This window comes from Manis pentadactyla, chromosome 4 (genome assembly GCF_030020395.1).
Source record: "Manis pentadactyla isolate mManPen7 chromosome 4, mManPen7.hap1, whole genome shotgun sequence".
Taxonomy (NCBI): Eukaryota; Metazoa; Chordata; class Mammalia; order Pholidota; family Manidae; genus Manis; species Manis pentadactyla.
Genome location: NC_080022.1, coordinates 158778534 through 158800011, shown reverse-complemented (window position 1 = coordinate 158800011; position 21478 = coordinate 158778534). Strand labels below are relative to the sequence as shown.

At 43.5% G+C, this 21478-nt stretch overlaps 2 protein-coding genes across 3 annotated transcripts in view; both read left to right on the top strand.

Annotated features, from left to right (window-relative positions):
- Positions 1-1381: 1381 nt before the first annotated feature.
- On the top strand, positions 1382-5587 carry LOC118909379 (protein EFR3 homolog A-like). Its single transcript, XM_036879794.2, is given in 1 exon segment — positions 1382-5587. A coding segment is annotated over 1 exon segment (2358 nt). The 5' UTR covers positions 1382-1463; the 3' UTR covers positions 3822-5587.
- Positions 5588-16783: 11196 nt separating this feature from the next.
- The window catches only part of LPO (lactoperoxidase), a 33071-nt gene continuing 28376 nt past the window's right edge, over positions 16784-21478 (top strand). For both annotated transcript variants that reach the window (XM_036879798.2, XM_057501315.1), the window contains exon 1: positions 16784-16974. The gene's annotated coding sequence lies outside the window, so the exon portion shown is untranslated. The remainder of the gene's footprint in view (positions 16975-21478) is intronic.

Sequence of the window (21478 nt, the reverse complement as noted above, 5' to 3'; positions counted from 1 at the left end):
AGAGTTTGCTTCACAATTCATTAATTCACTTCATTCATTCATTCAACAAATATTTATTGCTGGTCTTCTACGTGCGGGACACTGTTGAGCTGTGGGGTTATACAGTCTCTGACCTCATGGAATTTACATTATGGTCAGGGTAGGTAGATAGATAGTAAGAAAGTAAAAAAAGTAAACATGGTACAATATATGGTGGTCAGTTCCCTGCTCCTTGGCCCTGCATCTCCGGCCTAACTAATAATCCCTCTGTCTGTCCTCTCAGGCTGCAGGAATCCAGCCTCCTCTCTACCTCCCCTCCTCCCCCCAGTACCTCAGTGGACCTCCGTCACCTTGGTGAGCTCAGTTTATCAATTGTGCTTTTGCTGCTGTTGGTAGTAGTGGTGATGGTGGCTCTGGGGTAGGGAGCGGGGGGTTACTCTTTGTTTTGTTTATTAAAACAAAGGCTTATTAATGTCCCAGGAAGCAAGGAAAATTCAACCCTCCAGGACACAAAACTTTAATTGATCTCTTAAGAGAGGGTGGAGGGAAAGTATTTTTATTCCTTTAACAGAAGAAAATAGAGTTAAAATCTCAGTCAGGTTAACCTACCACACAATGTCTCTGGAATCTTTTCCTGGCCTTCCCCCTCCAGGACCACCGGCCACTACTTTGTCCCAGGTTACCATTAGTTCTGGCCTGGATGATTGCACAGGTTCCCACCTGACATCTCTGTCTCCAGTCTTGTCTCCATTCAACTCTTCTCCATACTGAAACTAGAGTAACCTTTCTAAGGTAATCTAATGAAACTTAAAATCTCTTTGCCAGTTAAGGAACAGGCATGTGATCAGATTCAGATGTGTATTTTACTACAATTTTTAAAATTACAACAAAATATTGAACAAATAGTGTAATGACCACTTGTGCATCCAGATTCCAACTTGAAAATTCCTGTTAGTTGGGCCAGTTTGAGTTGGGTTTTTGGTGACTTGGACCCAGCAAATTCATGCTAAGTAAAGCAGACTCTGGTGCCAGTAAGAAGGAATGTTGCAATTAACAGACCTTGGCCATCGTTGTGTGAGCCACGAGCTCCCCGTCAGCTCCCTCCACCCTTCGCCCTTCGGCTCATCCGGGCCTGTGATGGTGCCGTCGGCGCGTTCTGCGCGGCCCCGCTGAGTCTCGGTTCGGTGGCCAGATCTCGGCCCGGGGTCGCCATGCCTACGCAGCCAAGATGGTGGCGTGAGTAGAGCATCGGAAATCTCCTCCCAAAACCACATGTATTTATGAAAATATAACAAAGACAACTCTTCCTAGAATAGAGACCAGAGGACACAGGACAACATCCAGACCACATCCGCACCTGAGAGAACCCAGCGCCTCGCGAAGGGGGAATGTGCTGCTGCTGTTCTGCTTTGCGACCTCGCTACAAATGCCTGGTGGACAACATATTCCCTGAAGATCCAAAAGATGGCCTTGTTAAAGCAGATATGAAGAAATTGACATTTTATGCAGTATCTGCTCCAGAGAAACTGGATCGAATTGGTTCTTACTTGGCAGAAAGGTTGAGCAGGGATGTTGTCAGACATCGCTCTGGGTATGTTTTAATAGCTATGGAGGCATTGGACCAACTTCTTATGGCTTGCCATTCTCAAAGCATCAAGCCATTTGTAGAAAGCTTTCTTCATATGGTAGCAAAACTGCTGGAATCAGGGGAACCAAAGCTTCAAGTTCTTGGAACAAATTCTTTTGTCAAATTTGCAAATATTGGAGAAGACACACCATCCTATCACAGACGTTGCGACTTCTTTGTATCTCGCTTCAGTGCCATGTGTCATTCCTGTCATAGTGATCCAGAAATATGAACAGAAATCCAAATTGCTGGAATCAGGGGTATTCAAGGCGTGGTTCGCAAAACAGTTAATGATGAACTTCGGGCTACTATTTGGGAACCCCAGCATATGGATAAAATTGTTCCATCCCTGCTGTTCAACATGCAAAAGATAGAGGAAGTTGACAGTCGCATAGGCCCTCCTTCCTCTCCTTCTGCAGCTGACAAAGAGGAGAATCCTGCTGTGCTGGCTGAAAACTGTTTCAGAGAACTGCTGGGTCGAGCCACTTTTGGGAATATGAATAATGCTGTTAGACCAGTTTTTGCGCATTTAGATCATCACAAACTATGGGACCCCAATGAATTTGCAGTTCACTGCTTTATAATTATAATGTATTCCATTCAGGCTCAATATTCTCACCATGTGATCCAGGAGATTCTAGGACACCTTGATGCTTGTAAAAAAGATTCTCCACGGGTTCGAGCAGGTATTATCCAGGTTCTGTTAGAGGCTGTTGCCATTGCTGCCAAAGGGTCCATAGGGCCCACAGTGCTAGAAGTCTTTAACACGCTGTTGAAGCACCTGCGTCTCAGTGTTGAATTTGAAGCAAATGATTTACAGGGGGAATCTGTGGGTAGTGCCAACTTAAACACAAATTCCAAAGACAATGATGAGAAGATTGTGCAGAATGCTATCATCCAAACAATAGGATTTTTTGGAAGTAACCTACCAGATTATCAGAGGTCAGAAATCATGATGTTCATTATGGGGAAAGTACCTGTTTTTGGAACATCCACCCATACTTTGGATATCAGTCAATTAGGGGATTTGGGAACCAGGCGGATTCAGATAATGTTGCTGAGATCTTTACTTATGGTAACCTCTGGGTACAAAGCAAAGACGATTGTTACTGCACTGCCTGGGTCTTTTCTAGATCCTTTGTTATCGCCTTCCCTCATGGAAGACTATTAACTAAGACAGTTAGTCTTGGAAGTAATGCATAATCTCATGAATCGCCATGACAACCGGGCAAAGCTTCGGGGGATCAGAATAATACCAGATGTTGCTGACCTAAAGATAAAGAGAGAAAAAATTTGTAGACAAGACACAAGTTTCATGAAAAAGAATGGGCAACAGCTATATCGGCACATATATTTGGGCTGTAAAGAGGAAGACAATGTTCAGAAGAACTATGAGCTACTTTATACTTCTCTTGCTCTCATAACTATTGAATTAGCCAATGAAGAAGTGGTTATTGATCTCATTCGATTAGCCATTGCTTTACAGGACAGCGCAATTATCAATGAAGATAATTTGCCAACGTTCCATCATTGTGGAATCATGGCGCTCGTTGCAGCATACCTCAACTTTGTAAGTCAGATGGTAGCTGTCCCTGCATTTTGCCAGCACGTTAGCAAGGTTATTGAGATTCGAACTATGGAAGCTCCTTATTTTCTACCAGAGCATATTTTCAGAGATAAGTGCATGCTTCCAAAATCTTTAGAGAAGCATGACAAAAATTTGTACTTCTTGACCAACAAGATTGCAGAGTCTCTAGGTGGAAGTGGCTATAGTGTTGAGAGATTGTCAGTACCCTATGTACCACAAGTAACCGATGAAGATCGACTTTCTAGAAGAAAAAGTATTGTGGACACCGTATCCATTCAGGTGGATATTTTACCCAACAGTGTTCCCTCTGATGATGTGGTTAGTAACACTGAAGAAATCACCTTTGAAGCATTAAAGAAAACAATTGATACCAGCGGGATGGAAGAACAGGAGAAGGAAAAGAGGCGTCTTGTGATAGAGAAATTCCAAAAAGCACCTTTTGAAGAAATAGCAGCACAATGTGAATCCAAAGCAAATTTGCTTCATGATAGACTTGCTCAAATATTGGAACTCACCATACGTCCCCCTCCCAGTCCATCAGGAACACTGACCATTACTTCTGGGCATGCCCAGTACCAGTCTGTCCCAGTCTATGAGATGAAGTTTCCAGATCTGTGTGTGTACTGAGCGGCTCATGAAGACCTCAGCATGGGATTCTAAAGTCTAAAAGTTAAGGTCAAGACAAGTTTTCAGAGTTTACTTAATGCATATTAGCATACTTCTTGGAAAGGATGAGACTTATTTTTAGCCAAATGCTTGGCATACCGTATTAGAAATTTTGGAACCTATATATGATTTAGAAGATAAAAACCTACTTTTGAAGATAGATTGATGCCTGTTAATTCCTTTTAAGGTAGGTTCCTATTGTTTTTTGAAGTTGAACATATATTGGTCTCACATTATTTCATTGTTAAACAGTATATTTTAAACTTTTCACAAACATGTAATTTAAAAAAATTCTGCCTTCAGAGGGTTGAAAATGTCTGCTGTATTTCTTATACACCTACATAGCTGCTTAGAGGTAGAATTGCTTTTGTTTTTGGTATTTGCAAAAGCGAATACATACAAATATATTCTTAATCCTGGGGCTGCAAGCAGTTCTGTGGCTCTTTGTCCCCATGTGTTTGATGTTACAACAGGCATCCTTCTATTTGTTTACTGTACCAATATGTGATAGGCATTCCTCAACTTTTTTATGGTAGTAAGACATCTTTTAAATAATATTCCTAGAATATGACCCTAAAATCGCCATACTTTAAAGTATCCAGTCTTGTAATACTGTGTTTTCTGCTGAGAGTTTGACCATTGTACTTGAGAGGCTTAGAGCTTACTCTTGAAATCCCGAACTGTGCAATATTTTTACATCATAAGATGTATTAGTTTACAGACTATAGTTTGAAATTAAACTAGTATTTTGCTGTGGCTCCTTAATTAAATGAAATATATATTTAGTATAGAAGAAAAGACATTTAAAACAGCTGCTGGTTCACCTGTGAAGAGTTTGTAAATTTTGATTTCTGTTAAGAGCACATTAATTTACATTTTTATATTGTGCAGTGTTTTAAATCCTCATAGTCAAAAAATTCCCAGATGAACTTTTAATTTTGAAGATTTGAACATAACTTTTAGGCATCTGTGTTTACGATTTGTTACATTACATTTGAAAAGAGTGCCTATGGTTTTAGTGATCAGTGTGCTAAGGACTGTCAGTTTAAACTTCTGTTGACTTAAGCTATCAGGATTACACATGTACCCTACACATAGACTAAAACATGTTTAGTGTTTTCTTAAAATTATGTACATTTGAGTAAATTCCATCACATGGCAAAAATGAACTTTCTCTGCAACTCTTATAAAATTCTCTTTGGACTTTTTAAATAAAAGAACTTGTTTATAATTGTGGTACCTTTTCAGATTTATTTTCTTTTTACATAAAATAATAGACATACCAAAAATTACAGCCCAAAAAGCAATTCAGTTTAGTTTATTTTTGTTTGAAAAATTGCAGTGGGAAATAGCATGTTATAACTTAGTGTTTATGATTATTTGAGCCCTGTTACTGGAAACAGAAAAAAGGAAGAAAGTGATAATAGAGCAAGCATACCCAAGATTTTTTGAAAATTTAAACCAAAATACAGCATCTTGAAGTGTCTTACAAAAGATCCTAGTCATTTAAACCAGTAAAATGATCTCAAACGATCCTGGGCTCTAGGTTAGTACATGTAGATAAACAAGACCTTGTTATCAGGATCAGTACATGCGGGCGCCACAGAGGGTTAGGTAGTCCCATTGCAGCTGTCACTGTAGCTGCCTTGTGAACAGGCCAAACGTTTCACTGTTTAGGTGGTTTTATGCTTTTTATTTCCCTTTTTTCTTCTATATTTTTAAAGAAGGATATTAATATTTATGCATTAAAAAAAAATCTAAGCAGAGGACATGCTAAAACAATCATCATCCACTTGGATGTCATTTTATAGATTAATACTGTGTGCTTTTGTATGAAAAATATAATTTAATAGTATAAGAAAAGATACACATTTGCACTCATGCAAAACAAACTTTGCTCTACAAAAATTCATGTTTCTCTGTGACTTAAAAATGCATGTATTGCATGTTAAGGGAAAACCATTTGAGTTAATGTTTATCACACCTTTCTCTTGGTCTGTTTGTAAACTGTTGGTGTGGGTTTGTGGGTTTTTTCCTTGTTGTCATTCTTAAATCACAGTAGACTTCTGTATATCCTAGATTGCTGAATTTGTCTTGTTAATAGTTATTCCCAAGAAATGGATATTTTCTTTGCCCTGTTCCTTGCAGGAGATTGCAGATCCGGCAGGTAATAGGTGTGCATACTGTATTGCAGCCAGTTTGGAGATGGAAAATTTAGGATTTGTTGAAGTTCACTGTATTGCTCTATTTTTGTAGATATTTAAAACTCTTAAATAAACTTAATCATTCTCAAAAAAAAAACAGACCTTAAACTTGATGGAATTGGCTGAACTGAACAGATAGGACTTGATCTTGGGCTAGAAAGTTAGAATCCTCTTTAGGTGATTGTGAAATAGTTGGTTTACCTGCCTCTTGAAGTTTAATAGGCAAAAAGAAGCACATAGAGATCTCGCTTAAATGAAGATTCTAATTCAGGGGGTCTAGGGTGGGAACTGAGAATCTGCATTTCTAACAAACTCCCCAGGGATGCTAATGCTGTTGATCCATGGACCACACTTTAGCAAGCAAGGAATTACTAATGTAGCCTGGAAGAGGGTCCATATGCCATGCAAGCTGTTCCATTAGGAAGATGGTGGGGGGAAATTTAGGAAGTTGGATTGTGTTAGCAACTTTTTATAGCCCTCAGTAAGATTCTACAAGAAAGAGAGATGCTTAACCTCACACTGGCCTGTGTGAAAACAGAAAGAAGAAAATCATCCTTGTGTTCAGAGAGGTTCTCACTGCCTGTGAACTGTAATAAAGAAATAGCTTATATGTGATAATGTGATTATGTCTGTCTTGGTCAGCTTTTCAGAGTGTGTGCATATTTATAGAAAATACACGTGATGGGTAAGTGACTTCACTATAAGGAAGAGTTGCCTAATAATTGGAAGCCAAAAAGCAGGTTGCCATGTGAAGTAATGAGCTCCCCAGCCCAGGAGTTTTGAGCAGTGATGTGCTGACCATCCATCAAGGATGAGGAAGAGTGAAGCTTCTCTAGCTTCAGTGTGAATAAGTATTACCTGAGAATCTTGTGAAAAGGCAGATTCTGATTCGGTAGGTCTGGGTAGGGCCTGGGATTCTGTATTTCTAAACAGCTCCCAAAGATTTCAGTGCTGCAGGTCCTTGGACCATACTTTGAGTAGCAATGATGTAGTAGGGAATCCTACAATGCATAGAAAGTTCAACTAGGTTAGTAGTTTCAAAACCTACCTGTATGTTAGACTTACCCAGAAGATGTATTAGAAATGAAGGTACTTCAGCTGCAATGCCAGAGATCTGAATTCTACAGACCTGGAGCAGGGCCTAGACATGTGTATTAATAAGCTTTCTACTGATTCAGACCGTCTTTAAAAACCACTGAACTAGATGCTTCCTAAATTATTTCAAACTCCAAGCTTCTTTTTCTCAAGAATGTGACAAATATAAACCAGGGTTGGGCAAAGCCAGGTTGTCAGTGTTTCTCCCACTGGATTTTCATGGTACATGAAAGTTCTATTGCTTCTCTGTTTTTCAGTCATCCTGGATTTACACTCACTCCCTTTCCTGAGAATTTGGCATTTTCCATCCTTTTGCAAAGTGGACTTACACTGCGCTCTCAAAATAGATTTCTTGAGCTCTTTCAATCCATGGTAAAACATAATTATGTTAACAAGAAGAATTTCCACATTGGGTTTCTTGGAGAATTTTTCAAAGGACAAAACTAGCAAGGGAATCTCGGGTTGTGTCACACATTGAAAATATCCCACAAACAGGAATAATCCAAACTGAGCTTGTTGGAGCCATGAACTCTTGCTTTAGATATAGCTGTGAGCTGAGAATTTCAAATCCCTAACTGAGGCTGTAGAGTTTTATTTTACTTTGTATATTTTATAAATCCTAGGAGGGCAGACTCACAGATTTGAACAATTCCTGTTTTGCTTACCTGCTCCTCATCCACATCCTTTCTTGTGACATAGCCGCTTATGGAAGGGTTCGTGGAGATGGCAAGGGCTTGATCCTAGGACTTGGGGCTGGAGGGAGAGGCTGGACTTCCACTCCACTGCAAGGGTTAGGAGAAGGGCCAGCTGGATGGGTAAGATGTAAAATCTAGTGAAGGCGATGATGGACTACAGGTCATAGCCCGGGAAGAAGCAAGCATTAAGGAAGGCCTGGAAAATAGGCATGGGCAGGTGTCCTGGAAGGTAGCTACCGGCCAAGAAGAAGAAAACAGGCAGGTGGATAGGCAGGCTCTTTGTATCTGGGTGATCTGACCACACTCGCATCAGTGAGGGTCAGGTGTCCCTCCAAAGCCCTCCCAGCACAATCAGAATAAGCACTGTGTGTCCCTCTGCCTGACATTCTTCCTTCCCTTCTCTAGTCCCCTGCTTAAGCCTCCTTCCCTTCATACCTGCCTCAAACACTCCTTGCTCAGGGCCCCTGCTATATGCCCTCAGATTATATCTACTCCAACTTCCTAGCATTCTGACAGGTTGCAGTTATATTATTAAAAGTGTGATTTTTTGAAAAAGTACCATCACCCCATGTAGGCAGAAATCATATCTCTCTGGAGTCCCAGGACATCCCCAGAACTGAAGTGCCCAGCACGTGGTAGGCACTTGCTCAATAAATGAACAATTACTCTTTTATATGTCTTTCTGCCCCACTGACCAGTGAACTTCCTGAGAGGAAGAGTCAGGCTCAATTTACCTTCGTGTCCTCAGGTAACCCGACAATTACTCAACGCATACTTATTTGAATTGTACTGAACTGAATTAAATGATCGGGTGTAGCAGTACCCTGGGCACTGGGCTAGGATTCGGAGGGAAAGTTACAGAGTTTGGAGTGGGGAAGCTAACAGGGAGGCCATTGACTCAGGGGGCCCAGGTACTTAGATTAAGGTGGGCCTCATAAAGTCTGCAGCCAGAAGGGAAAAGAGAAAACTTGGATTACTATAAGCACTGTGGGTTGGTTTTAAGATGGAAGGCTAGCAAATCCTGCAAGGCTGTTTTCCAGGAGACCAGCTTCACCACTCATGCAGTAGATGAGCCCAAGTTAGGGACTTCTGAGAGGTGGGAGCGGGAGCCTGGGTCGTCAGGCTCAAGAACAGAAACTTTGTCAGGGCAAGATGCTGTCCCTGGACCGAAGATGGTGTGCATCATACCCACATCTCCCCAAAAGGGAAAACCGAGAGCTGCATCCTCAGGGGCAGAGGGTGGTCCCCACAGTGCCCATCACCTTTCTCCTCCTAATCAGACCAAAAGCAGCCCAAAGGGGGTCCCACAGTCACCAGGGCAGACAGGGAGTCCAGCAGCAGATACCAGAAAAGAACGCTTTACATTTCTTTCTTCCATGTCTGTGACATGCCAGCGGGCAAGGAGGATATGGGATTTAGGCAGTTTCCTTTCTTAGTTTCAACTTCAGACCCTCCTCAGAATTGTAACTAGAGATGCAGATGAGGTTGAGAGCACAAAACGGATGCCTCGAGAACCAGCTCATGCTGAGCGGCCGCTCATCACGCATGGCTATGAGCTCATCTGGGTGATCATCTCCTTGGTATCAATCACGCTTAACGTGTCTGCATACCTCCTCTGTGTACGGGGGCCCTTATAGCACCCTGGGAAACAGCCTTTGCCGAGGACAAAGCCGGGGCCCAGAGACCGAGTGACTGTCCTGGGCCACACAGCTATGGAGCAGGGCCCTCAGGACCCAAGGTGACCTTCTGACCCACTCTGAGCTCAGTCTTGGAGACTCACGTGGTCCAAGCTGGCTGGACACCTCCCTGGGGGAGCAAGAGTAGCCCAGAGAACACTGAGCATGGGAGAAATGTGGCTCATATTGGGGTGTCCATTTTAGTTTGATGGTACATAAATTAAAATTTTTATATAATGTAGATAAGCTCTGGAGTAGGACAGAAAAGCGTGACTTTTTAAAAATTAAACTATGAGATATGGAAGTTTTAGTTGATAATACTGGAACAATGTTGGCTCATTAACTGTGACAAATACAGTGTATTAAGATGCTAGTAACAGTGGAAACTGGGTGTGGCTATACAGGAACACCATATTATCTTTGCAATAATACTGTGAACCTAAAACGGTTCTGAAATAAAAATTTTGTATTTAAAGATATCATGTGATATCAAAGAAATTGCAGACTCTCGGATTCCTCCAAGGGTCACATTCCTGTTCTGTCAGAGGTAAACCAGAGGTGATGTTGAATAGTATTGCCCAAGCTCTGTTGTTTGCAGAGCAGAACATTCTACAGTATGTTGAGAAGCCTGTATTTCTTAAGGACTCAAATGCATGACAGTAAAGGTTCTTTCACTCCCCTCCCACAGCCTCTGTCCCTTCTTAGTGCTGAGTGACAGGCAAATAATCCCCTGGCCCTCCCCAGGCTCCTCCCAGAACGGAAGGGATTCGATCTCAGAGTCGGCTCAAGCACCTCACCCCATTCCAGCCTCTACCACCATCTTCCAGAGCATGTTGTGCTCACACTCCCCTAAGCTATTTGGGCAGAGCCCCAGGAAGAAGTAGTGAGAACTCAGACGCTTACAGAAAGTCCCGGAGAGCACACACCCTGGCTCCACAGTGGGCACCACACTTGTGGTGGGTGAGTCAGCAAGGGAGTGGGGAGCCTTCTCAGGGAGGGCCCCTCAGGACTCAGGCTTCATCTGGCACGGACACCTAAGGCCACCACCTCACAGGACTGGGGGCACATGGGCTCTGTTGCTTCTGAAAGACTCTTCAGCCACCTGGGAGATAGACATTGCAGTTCTACCTTAATGTAGAGAAAGGGTCTCCAGCTGCTCTTTTCTCCCAGCTGTTAAAGAACCAAGATTCAGATGTTCCACACAATTGCTCAGCTGTTTGTTTCTGTGCTGTTTAGGATGGGCAGTTGGGGAAAATGAAAGAGATAAGAGAGAAATCCAGAAAGTATACCCTCTTTAAGACTGACAGTCAAAAACTTGGACTTGAATGACTAAGTCAAGGTAATTTGTATATATCAGGGTCATATCATCTATATCATCAGAACAAATATTATGGATTGCCCAGTATTTTTTAGAGCTCTTGCAAAGTTTGTGATCTAATTTCAGCAACAGAAAAGATGCATAAAGAGATAATAAATAGGAAGAGCTGAGGAGAGAAAAAGAGAACCAATGGACAATGCTCTCTGGAGCTCAAAAGATAGGAAGTGTGGATAAAATGAGAGTTCCTGTGGCCAGGATTCTCACCTGGCCATGGTTGACTAGCTCACTACACACCTGTGGGCAATACATGGCTGTTGATTCTATAAAAAGAGCTCCACCCAGTCCTCTAGGCACAACATGGTGGCAGGGCTGCAAGGCTGCAGGAGAGCAGAGGCTGGAGTGGTGGCAGTGCCGAGGACAGAGGCCCAGAGGATGGCTGTGTGGGACAACTGTGCAGAGAGGCCCAGAGGATGGCTGTGCAGACAGAAGGTCCCAGAGGCAGAGACGGGCTTGCTGCATGCAGACTTGCTCTGAGTGAATGGGATTCTAGTGACTGACCTGCCACCTGGAAATAAAGTTGGGTATAACCCTTTCACCCCAAGAACGTTTTGCTGTCATTTTCTTTGGTCACATTGAATCCATAGCGAACTTGCCTGGGGCTGAAACCCATTGGCAAGACAATTGGCGAAAGTCAGCAGGGTTTACTGTTGACCAAGGGAAAAGACAGGCTGCCCCTGTGAATGGGGAGACAGTGGATCGTCCCCCAATGGGTATGTGGTCTGAGGTGGCTTGCCTCCTAGAGGACTGGGCCCCACCCCAGGGCTGGAGGCAAGTGGAGGTGACACCTGAGGCAGTAGGGGTGGCCCTTCGTATAGTAAGCAGATCCTTTGAGAAGCAGAGTGCCCGTGAGGCAGCGGGGACTGTGGGTTGGCTGCTTCTCACAGTATTTAAAAAGTCTACAGAGGAGACCCAAGATATGGCGGCACAAGAAAGTGAGCTGCAAACTTCTGTGGATTCCTTGAGGAGGGAAATAGCACTGATGCAAGAGGCAGCACGAGAACGCGAGCTGCAAACCTCTGTGGATTCCCTGAGGAAGGAGATGGCCTTGATGTGAGAGGAGGCAGCACGAGAGCGCCGGCAGCAAGGTGCCATTGGAGGTGAGATGGCAGCGCTGCCAGGTGCTCTGAAGGAGGAAGAGGCCATCAAGGAGAAAGATGAACTCCTGAGGGAAGCATAGGCGGAGGTGGCACGAGAACATCAGCTGTGAAGCATTGAGCTGAAGGTAAGAGAGCTTCTGAAGACTGAGGTGGCATTGTTGCGAGGCACTGTAGCAGAGGAGGCACTTGGGGGAGTGGAGAGAAAGGTGCCATCAGCCCCAGAAATGAAGGAGCTGAGGAAGGACGAAGGGGTGGTGCTGGAGGCACCAGCCCCTCCTGTACTGAAAGCACACCCAGTGGTTGTAAAGAAAATAAAGACCCAGCAGCTGAAAGTTCCCCAAGGAGAGGAGCAGCCCCCTCCCCAGGTCGAGGAGCACTCTATGCTCCGCCCCTATACTCACGCTGAGCAGGTGGCTGTGGGACTTAGGGGTGGAATGAATTGTTCTGTCGGGATCAGAGACGGGAAAGCTGTCTTCCCTGACAGTGCAGCCCGCCTTGAGGCAGCGATTACAAAATGAGAGGTGACATGTACAGTAGCTGAAGCAATGAGAACCTGCAAAGAAATAAGACCTGTCACTCACAGGAGGAATTTGAGGGGCCTCGTGAGGGTTACGAGGACCCAGATGTGGGTTGATTTGATACGGGCAGGTGTAGATGGAAGGAAATTAGACAGGAAGCCAAATTGGATCTTACTGGAGCTATGGCAACAAGTGAAACCAGAGCAGCAGTTCCAGCCATTAAGACCAAAGAGGCAGAGGTCAGAGACAGAGCCACAAGTCCGGCCTGTGTGTCTGCAAGACTTTTTGCTGGAGAGGCTGGAGAACAATGTGCCAGCTTCTTTGCACAGGGACCATTGCAGAGGACTAAGGGCACATAGACTGAGAGTAGAGAATCCTGGAGGGGTGGAGTGTGGATAAAATGAGAGTTCCTGTGGGCAGGATTCTCACCTGGCCCTGGTTGACTAGATCACTGCACACCTGTGGGCAATACATGGCTGTTGACTCTATATAAAGAGCTCCGCCCAGTGCTCTGGGCACGACATGGGGGCAGGGCTGCAAGGCTGCAGGAGAGCAGAGCACAGGCTGGAGTGGTGGCAGCACTGAGGACAGAGGCCCAGAGGACAGCTGTGTGGGATGACTGTGCAGAGGGGCCCGGAGGATGGCTGTGCGGACAGAGGGGCCCAGAGGCAGAGACCAGCTTGCTGCACGCAGACTCGCTCTGAGTGAACGGGATTCTAGTGACTGACCTGCCACCCTGAGAATAAAGTTGGGTATAACCCTTTCACCCCAAGAACGTTTTGCTGTCATTTTCTTTGGTCACACTGAATCCATAGTGAACTTGCCTGGGGCTGAAACCCATTGGCAAGACAGGAGGCTTCATGGAGAAGACAGGACTTGAGATAAACATTGGACTTGGACAAGTGGGAAGAGAACAAGCCAGGCATGGAGGATGGTGGCAGTGGGAGTGTGCATTGGTGGTAGGGGGAAAGAGTAGGGTGGTTTGTCTGGAATGAAGCCCTTGGGTGGACAACTGAGATACTGGGAGAGGTGGGCAGGATAGAATCTTGGCTGGGACTTGAGACTGTCCTGTGGGCAGGGGTTGCTCTGTGGTGAACACCTTAGTGTAGAGGAGGGGTAGGGGGGAGAGAGGTGGTGGCAGGGAGACCAGCGGGAAGGGTGTGACATGGGAGCAAAGCCGAGGTGGTTCAGGGCAGAATGTGCGGAAGGCAAGGGAGTAACAGGGGCAAGAGACTCACAAAGGACAAATGGATAGGACTTGGTGACTGAGACAGGAGATGGGAGGACAGAAGAGAAAAAAGACACATGAAAGCACACAGGACAATTCTCTCGTTTCCAGCTTGAGTGACTGAGACAATGATCACATTTCCAGTACAACCTTTCTTACCCTTTCTCAACAAGATTCTTCTCACTCTTTTATTTCAGTTTCTCCTCAGAACTAAAGAAAACCCCATCCCAGCAGGTCCTAAAGGTGAATACCATAGGATTCTGATCCCCTTTTTATGTAAAGAGGATATGTGACCTGTACAGGATTGCACAGTGGGACAGGAGTGGACTGGTACTAGGACCATTCAGATCTGAATCTCAGTCTGAATCCTAAACATCAGAGCCTAAGGCAATCACCGCAGTTACTGAGTGGACCCACTTCTCTTTACAGATAAGGAACCGAGGTCTGCAAGTGAAAAATGACTTCCCCAAGGTCACGTGGCCAGTGAGTAGCAAGATAAGACTAGCAGCTGGCTAGTCTAAATCCAGGACTCCTTGCATTTCCCCCCAAGGGTGGTTCCTGAGGAGACCCTGAACAAGACCCAGCCCTTCAGTTCCCAACATGCTGTGGCTAATTAGAAAAATCACTGACATTAGGTTTGCCACTCAGAACCCTTATGTTCTGCCGACTTCAGAAACCGCCGAACATCCAATGAATCCTCCCACTAAAAATACTTAAAGAGGGCAGAGCCTCTTGCTGCCCACTGAGGGAGACACACAATCCATCCCAGACATTTTTCCCTCCCCCAAATCCCTTCTCACTCTGAAGGGGGCTTACTGGCAATGTTCCCACCCTCCCAAGGGTCTGTGATACCCAGGGACACCATTCAGAGAAGCTGTGTCATTTCCACACCTCTCCAGAGGCCAGGATGGCTTACGCCAGAGCATATTGGGTTCCTCCCATCTCTGGGGTAGAACAAGTGGATTGTTTCCAGAGAGCATAAACCAACAAGAAGAAATGTACTTCATCCAGGAAAGAAAAAAATAAGCTGTCCCACTTAATGACAGCCATGCCGCAGGGGTGGGGGGGCAGGGGGGAGGCAGGCGACAACACACGGCTGAGGGAGGGACTGGCTAGGTGTCCAGGAAGATGGCACCTGAAATGGGGTTGGCTGGGAGGCCATGGTCCAGGGTGAGAGCTACACCTGCCTCATACAGACAGTGTGGTCACTTTGTCACTGACCATGAGTGTCCCTTTGATCAGCCAAATGTTTTATGTGCAGCTTTCAGAATTCCACTTCTGGAAGGAGAGCCAACCACATCCCAGGTCAGCCTCATTTATGCGCTGTGAGTTCCTGGAAAGTGTGTGTGTGTGTGTGTGCATGCATGTGTGTGTACTGCCAGGTGCCAATGATGGACTCTATCTTCACTGGGTACTCCCTGTTGCCTCTGCCATTGCTGTTACTAAAATCTTGGTCTCTGGGTTGAGATCTGAGAAGCCGTTGGCCTTTTTAGCTTTCCACTGGACTTTCTGTCTTCCAGTCTGTCTCAGGCCCATTTGCCATTCCCTAATAGACAGACATCAAACTGTGCTAAACAGATTTAACTAGACTGAGATAAGTCCACAAATGTGACATGTCATCACATGTCAGCAAAGCTCTGTGAACACAAATTAGTCACAGAACAGCTACATGTTCAATGCGACTGTCTCCAGGGTGCTTCATGTCAGAAAGGAAGGACCATACTGATCTGGGGCTGGCGCTGCCCCATCCCTGCCCATTACAAAAAGGTCAAGCCTAGGACATACCACATGTTGTTATAACATGATCAGAACCAGGAACAGTCAGACTTCCTTTCGTTGTGACCCTGAGCCCAGTAGTAGCTCACTGATGATTGCACATAGTAAGGTGGTATTACCCCACACAGCAAGCTCCTTCTTGAAATCATTCAGTATTAACTAGGTCAAGATCCATTAAACACACAGCTTCACTAACCCCTATGGCATGAAACCTGGAGGTGAGAGGCTTGAGAGGCATGCTCTGAAGTTCAGGGAATAGCCAGACAAAGAAAAAACAGTGCTTGGTTGAGGAGTGGAAATGTCTTTCAATGAAAATAAGAACAGCCTCGCTCCTGTTTCCTGTACAGCTGCCTTCTTCAGAGACACCCAGCTCATTTGCCTGGATTCATCACAAGAGAAGCAGCTTTTAACTACATTCCATCAGCCAGAGAAAAGGGTTGTCACTTTTTGGAAGGTAAACCCAGGAGTTTGATTCTTGGTTGATGAATTTCTGCAAACCTCCAGAATATTTTCAACCCTAAGCATAATTTCATAAATAGGTTTATGTTTTAAATTGTCTGCAAAATATACTTCATGAAATTTTCTTTTCTCAGAACTTTCCTGTTTCCTTCTTGTATGGATCTAATGATCTCAAAATTTCAAAGTCATTGAGGTAGGGATAGTATATAATAATATATGTGGGCATTTAACTCCCAGGTACTGGTAGGGTGTTTATAGGCCATCCTACAGAAGGCATGAAGTCACAGAGTCCTAGTAATCATCTAACCAATCAATTTTGCAACTAGAGAATCTGAGATACCAGAAGGTGAAGTGACTCGCACAACACCATACAGTGATAGAGGTGGAGACTTAACCTGCCACCCTGACAATGAGTCCAGAGCTCTTCTCACATCTCCAAAAAAAGGGTCAGTATTTTGAAATTTTGACCAAAAAAAAAAAAAGCCGATGTGTTTTAACCACTTTAAATCCAAAAGATGAATCTACTGGCTTCCATAATAGATTGGGTGAAAATTAAGAGAAGACTCTAAGGGCAGTGAGTAAGTGAATGGGGAAGAGAGCCATTTAATTGTTCCTAATTTTAAGAGCTAGTCAGATCCCATGAAGGACTTACGAGGAACAAGCCCGCTCAGAGGTTGGAGTTTTGCCTTCCATGGCTGCAGCAGGACCATGCAGCTCCCATGAACATGGAAAGAAGAGAATTGGCTTCACTGTCAGAGATATTGCATCAACCAGTCTCTGCCATTCTCCAGTTTCCTCATGCATCTGCCTGCAGTCACAGGGTGTTTCCTGCTGAACCTGCGTGTCTCCTCCAAGCCACACCAGTCCCTCAAAACCTTTCCTTTTGGGCCTTTCCCAGAAATAAATTATTGGAGGAAAGTATAAAAGACCAGTTCTTCCAAGCAGAGCAACTCCCCTGGCTGCTACAGGAGGCCAAGGCGCTTGGCAGGTAAGACTCAGTAACTTTGATCTCTCCTGATTTCTGCAAAGTTGTGATTAAATTTCCTAAAGATTTCTCAGAAAGCTGGGTATTAGATTTAGACTTACCTTCATCAGGCATTTTCTGGTGCCTGATTTGGCTGCCACCATGCAGGTTATTCTATCTGATGTAAGGGCAAATGTGATTAAATCCATTGTTGGGAAAAGAGGCTTTTCTGAGTCTGAAAACTGAGTCACAGAATCATAACCTCTTCGAGATCTCTCATATCATATTGTGTAGTAGTTGAAGCCGAAGAGGTGTCACATGGCCAGGTCACACAAAGACTTGGGGAAACAGAACGATGCTCCCTACAGTGTTCTTGAGGCAGGTGTGATATCATAGGGCTACTAAACTACAGCAAAAATTTTGCAGTGTTTTAAAGGGTTCCCTAAAACAGGGCTCTCACATCTCCTTGTGCAGTAGATCCCAACATTTGTCTGGCCCCGGGTGTCCTCAGTGCCATGTGGACACCTCGCTCAGTTAAGTGTGGGATTGCAGCAATATTAGATGGATTTTTTTGGATCATATTGTTTTTTTTTTTCTTAAATAATTATTTTTTATTGAAGGGTAGTTGACGCACAGTATTACATTACATTAGTTTCAAGTGTACAACACAGTGGTAGAACATTTATATACATAATTCTAGGTTCCAGCTATCACCCTACCAAGCTGTTACAATATCTTGACTATATTCCTTATGCTATACATTACATCCCGGTTACTTATTTATTTTACTATTGGAAGTCTGTCCTTTTTTTTTTTTGTGAGGGCATCTCTCATATTTATTGATCAAATGGTTGTTAACGACAATAAAATTCTGTATAGGGGAGTCAATGCTCAATGCACAATCATTAATCCACCCCAAGCCTAATTTTCGTCAGTCTCCAATCTTCTGAGGCATAACAAACAAGTTCTTACATGGAGAACAAATTCTTACATAATGAATAAGTTACATAGTGAACAGTACAAGGGCAGTCATCACAGAAACTTTCGGTTTTGCTCATGCATTATGAACTCTAAACAGTCAGTTCAAATATGAATACTCATTTGGTTTTTATACTTGATTTATATGTGGATACCACATTTCTCTCTTTATTATTATTATTTTTAATAAAATGCTGAAGTGGTAGGTAGATACAAGATAAAGGTAGAAAACAGAGTTTAGTGTTGTAAGAGAGCAAATGTAGATGATCAGGTGTGTGCCTGTAGACTATGTGTTAATCCAAGCTAGACCAGGGCAATAAAACATCCACATATGCAGAAGATTTCTCTCAGAACAGGGGGGGTGAGGTTCTAAGCCTCACCTCTGTTGATCCCCAATTTCTCACCTGATGAGCCCCCCTGCGACTGTGCCTGTCTTAGGTTGTTCCTCCCTTGAGGAATCTTACCCGTCTCTGGCTAACCAGTCATCTTCCGGGGCCATACAGGGAAATGTGAACTTGGTAAGTGAGAGGGAAGCCTTATTGTTTGAAAAGGTTAGCTTTTTACTTCGTTGCATATTTATGCCCTGTGGCTTCTATGCCCAGCATTTGTCTTGAGGTATCTTTACCACTTGGACGAATTATGATACTCGGTAAATTTGATATGAGGCACGAATTCTATTTAAGGGTTGTAATTAGGAAGGAAGAAGAAAAGCTATAGAAGTAGCAGGCGGAAGAAAACACGGGAAGATTGATTATTTCTTTGATATATCTTCTTGTAGAGTAACTTCAGCATATATAGGTTTTAAGCTACTACTTAAATTGCGCACACACATTAACATAATAGGAGTATAGTTACATAACCAAAGCATATCTGTAATTACCAGCCATCTCCAGTGAAACCAAGAAAACCAGTTAGGCACCTTAGGCATTTGTGAAAACTTATCTATGATATGGTGGATATTGTCCAACTGAACTTGAACAGTCTGAGAGAAATCAGACAAATTAAAACAACCCATTCCTGGGGACTGTTCACATGCCATATGTTCTTTTAACAGTAAATAGTCTGTAGTTGTAAGACTTTGGAGCGCTACAATTTGCACTTCTCCAAATTCTTGGTTGAGTTCCAACAGTATAGATCCAGTCAAATTTGTTGTTTTACTGTATGCACAGGCCAGCTTAGATATCTCCTTCCTCATTCCCATGGCAAGTCCAGGAACTGGTGGGATGAGTGCATCTACAGCTGTAGCAGTGCGTGGATCTTTGTTGGGGTTGTTTGATGATCATCTTCTGGCATGAGTCTTCCAGAGAGTGCAGATGTTGGAAGTTCTTTTTCATATCGTATCTTAGTTCATTTTCGGGGTAGCCCAATTAGGCTTTGATCCTCTGTATAAACACAAACAGACCCTTTGCCTACACTTTTATATGCCCTTTATACCCTTGTGTAGAACTCGTTGGAGGTTACCACACAGGAACTGCCCTTTTTTTTTTTTTGCTTTGTTTTTGGTATCACTAATCTACACTTACATGACGAATATTATGTTTACTAGGCTCTCCCCTATACCAGGTCTCCCCTATAAACCCCCTTACAGTCACTGTCCATCAGCATAGCAAAATGTTGTAGAATCACTACTTGCCTTCTCTGTGTTTTACAGCCCTCCCTTTTCTCCTACCCCCCCATGCATGTTAATCTTAATACCCCCCTACTTCTCCCCCCCTTATCCCTCCCTACCCACCCATCCTCCCCAGTCCCTTTCCCTTTGGTACCTGTTAGTCCATTCTTGAGTTCTGTGATTCTGCTGCTGTTTTGTTCCTTCAGTTTTTCCTTTGTTCTTATATTCCACAGATAAGTGAAATCATTTGGTATTTCTCTTTCTCTGCTTGGCTTGTTTCACTGAGCATAATACCCTCCAGCTCCATCCATGTTGCTGCAAATGATTGGATTTGCCCTTTTCTTATGGCTGAGTAGTATTCCATTGTGTATATGTACCACATCTTCTTTATCCATTCATCTATTGATGGACATTTAGGTTGCTTCCAATTCTTGGCTATTGTAAATAGTGCTGCAATAAACATAGGGGTGCATCTGTCTTTCTCAAACTTGATTGCTGCGTTCTTAGGGTAAATTCCTAGGAGTGGAATTCCTGGGTCAAATGGTAAGTCTGTTTTGAGCATTTTGATGTACCTCCATACTGCTTTCCACAATGGTTGAACTAACTTACATTCCCACCAGCAGTGTAGGAGGGTTCTCCTTTCTCCACAGCCTCGCCAACATTTGTTGTTGTTTGTCTTTTGGATGGCAGCCATCCTTACTGGTGTGAGGTGATACCTCATTGTAGTTTTAATTTGCATTTCTCTGATAATTAGCGATGTGGAGCATCTTTTCATGTGTCTGTTGGCCATCTGTATTTCTTTTTTGGAGAACTGTCTGTTCAGTTCCTCTGCCCATTTTTTAATTGGGTTATTTGTTTTTTGTTTGTTGAGGCGTGTGAGCTCCTTATATATTCTGGACGTCAAGCCTTTATCGGATGTGTCATTTTCAAATATATTCTCCCATACTGTAGGGATCCTTCTTGTTCTATTGATGGTGTCTTTTGCTGTACAGAAGCTTTTCAGCTTAATATAGTCCCACTTACTCATTTTCGCTGTTGTTTTCCTTGCCCGGGGAGATATGTTCAAGAAGAGGTCACTCATGTTTATGTCTAAGAGGTTTTTGCCTATGTTTTCTTCCAAGAGTTTAATGGTTTCATGGCTTACATTCAGGTCTTTGATCCACTCTGAGTTTACTTTTGTAATATGGGGTTAGACAATGGTCCAGTTTCATTCTCCTACATGTAGCTGTCCAGTTTTGCCAGCACCACCTGTTGAAGAGACTGTCATTTCGCCATTGTATGTCCATGGCTCCTTTATCAAATATTAATTGACCATATATGTCTGGGTTAATGTCTGGATTCTCTAGTCTGTTCCATTGGTCTGTGGCTCTGCTCTTGTGCCAGTACCAAATTGTCTTGATTACTATGGCTTTATAGTAGAGCTTGAAGTTGGGGAGTGAGATCCCCCCTACTTTATTCTTCTTTCTCAGGATTGCTTTGGCTATTCGGGGTCTTTGGTGTTTCCATATGAATTTTTGAATTATTTGTTCCAGTTCATTGAAGAATGTTGCTGGTAGTTTCATAGGGATTGCATCAAATCTGTATATTGCTTTGGGCAGGATGGCCATTTTGACGATATTAATTCTTCCTAGCCACGAGCATGGGATGAGTTTCCATCTGTTAGTGTCCCCTTTAATTTCTCTTAAGAGTGACTTGTAGTTTTCAGAGTATAAGTCTTTAACTTCTTTGGTTAGGTTTATTCCTAGGTATTTTATCTTTTTTGATGCAATTGTGAATGGAGTTGTTTTCCTGATTTCTCTTTCTGTTGGTTCATTGTTAGTATATAGGAAAGCCACAGATTTCTGTGTGTTGATTTTGTATCCTGCAACTTTGCTGTATTCCGATATCAGTTCTAGTAGTTTTGGGGTGGAGTCTTTAGGGTTTTTTATGTACAGTATCATG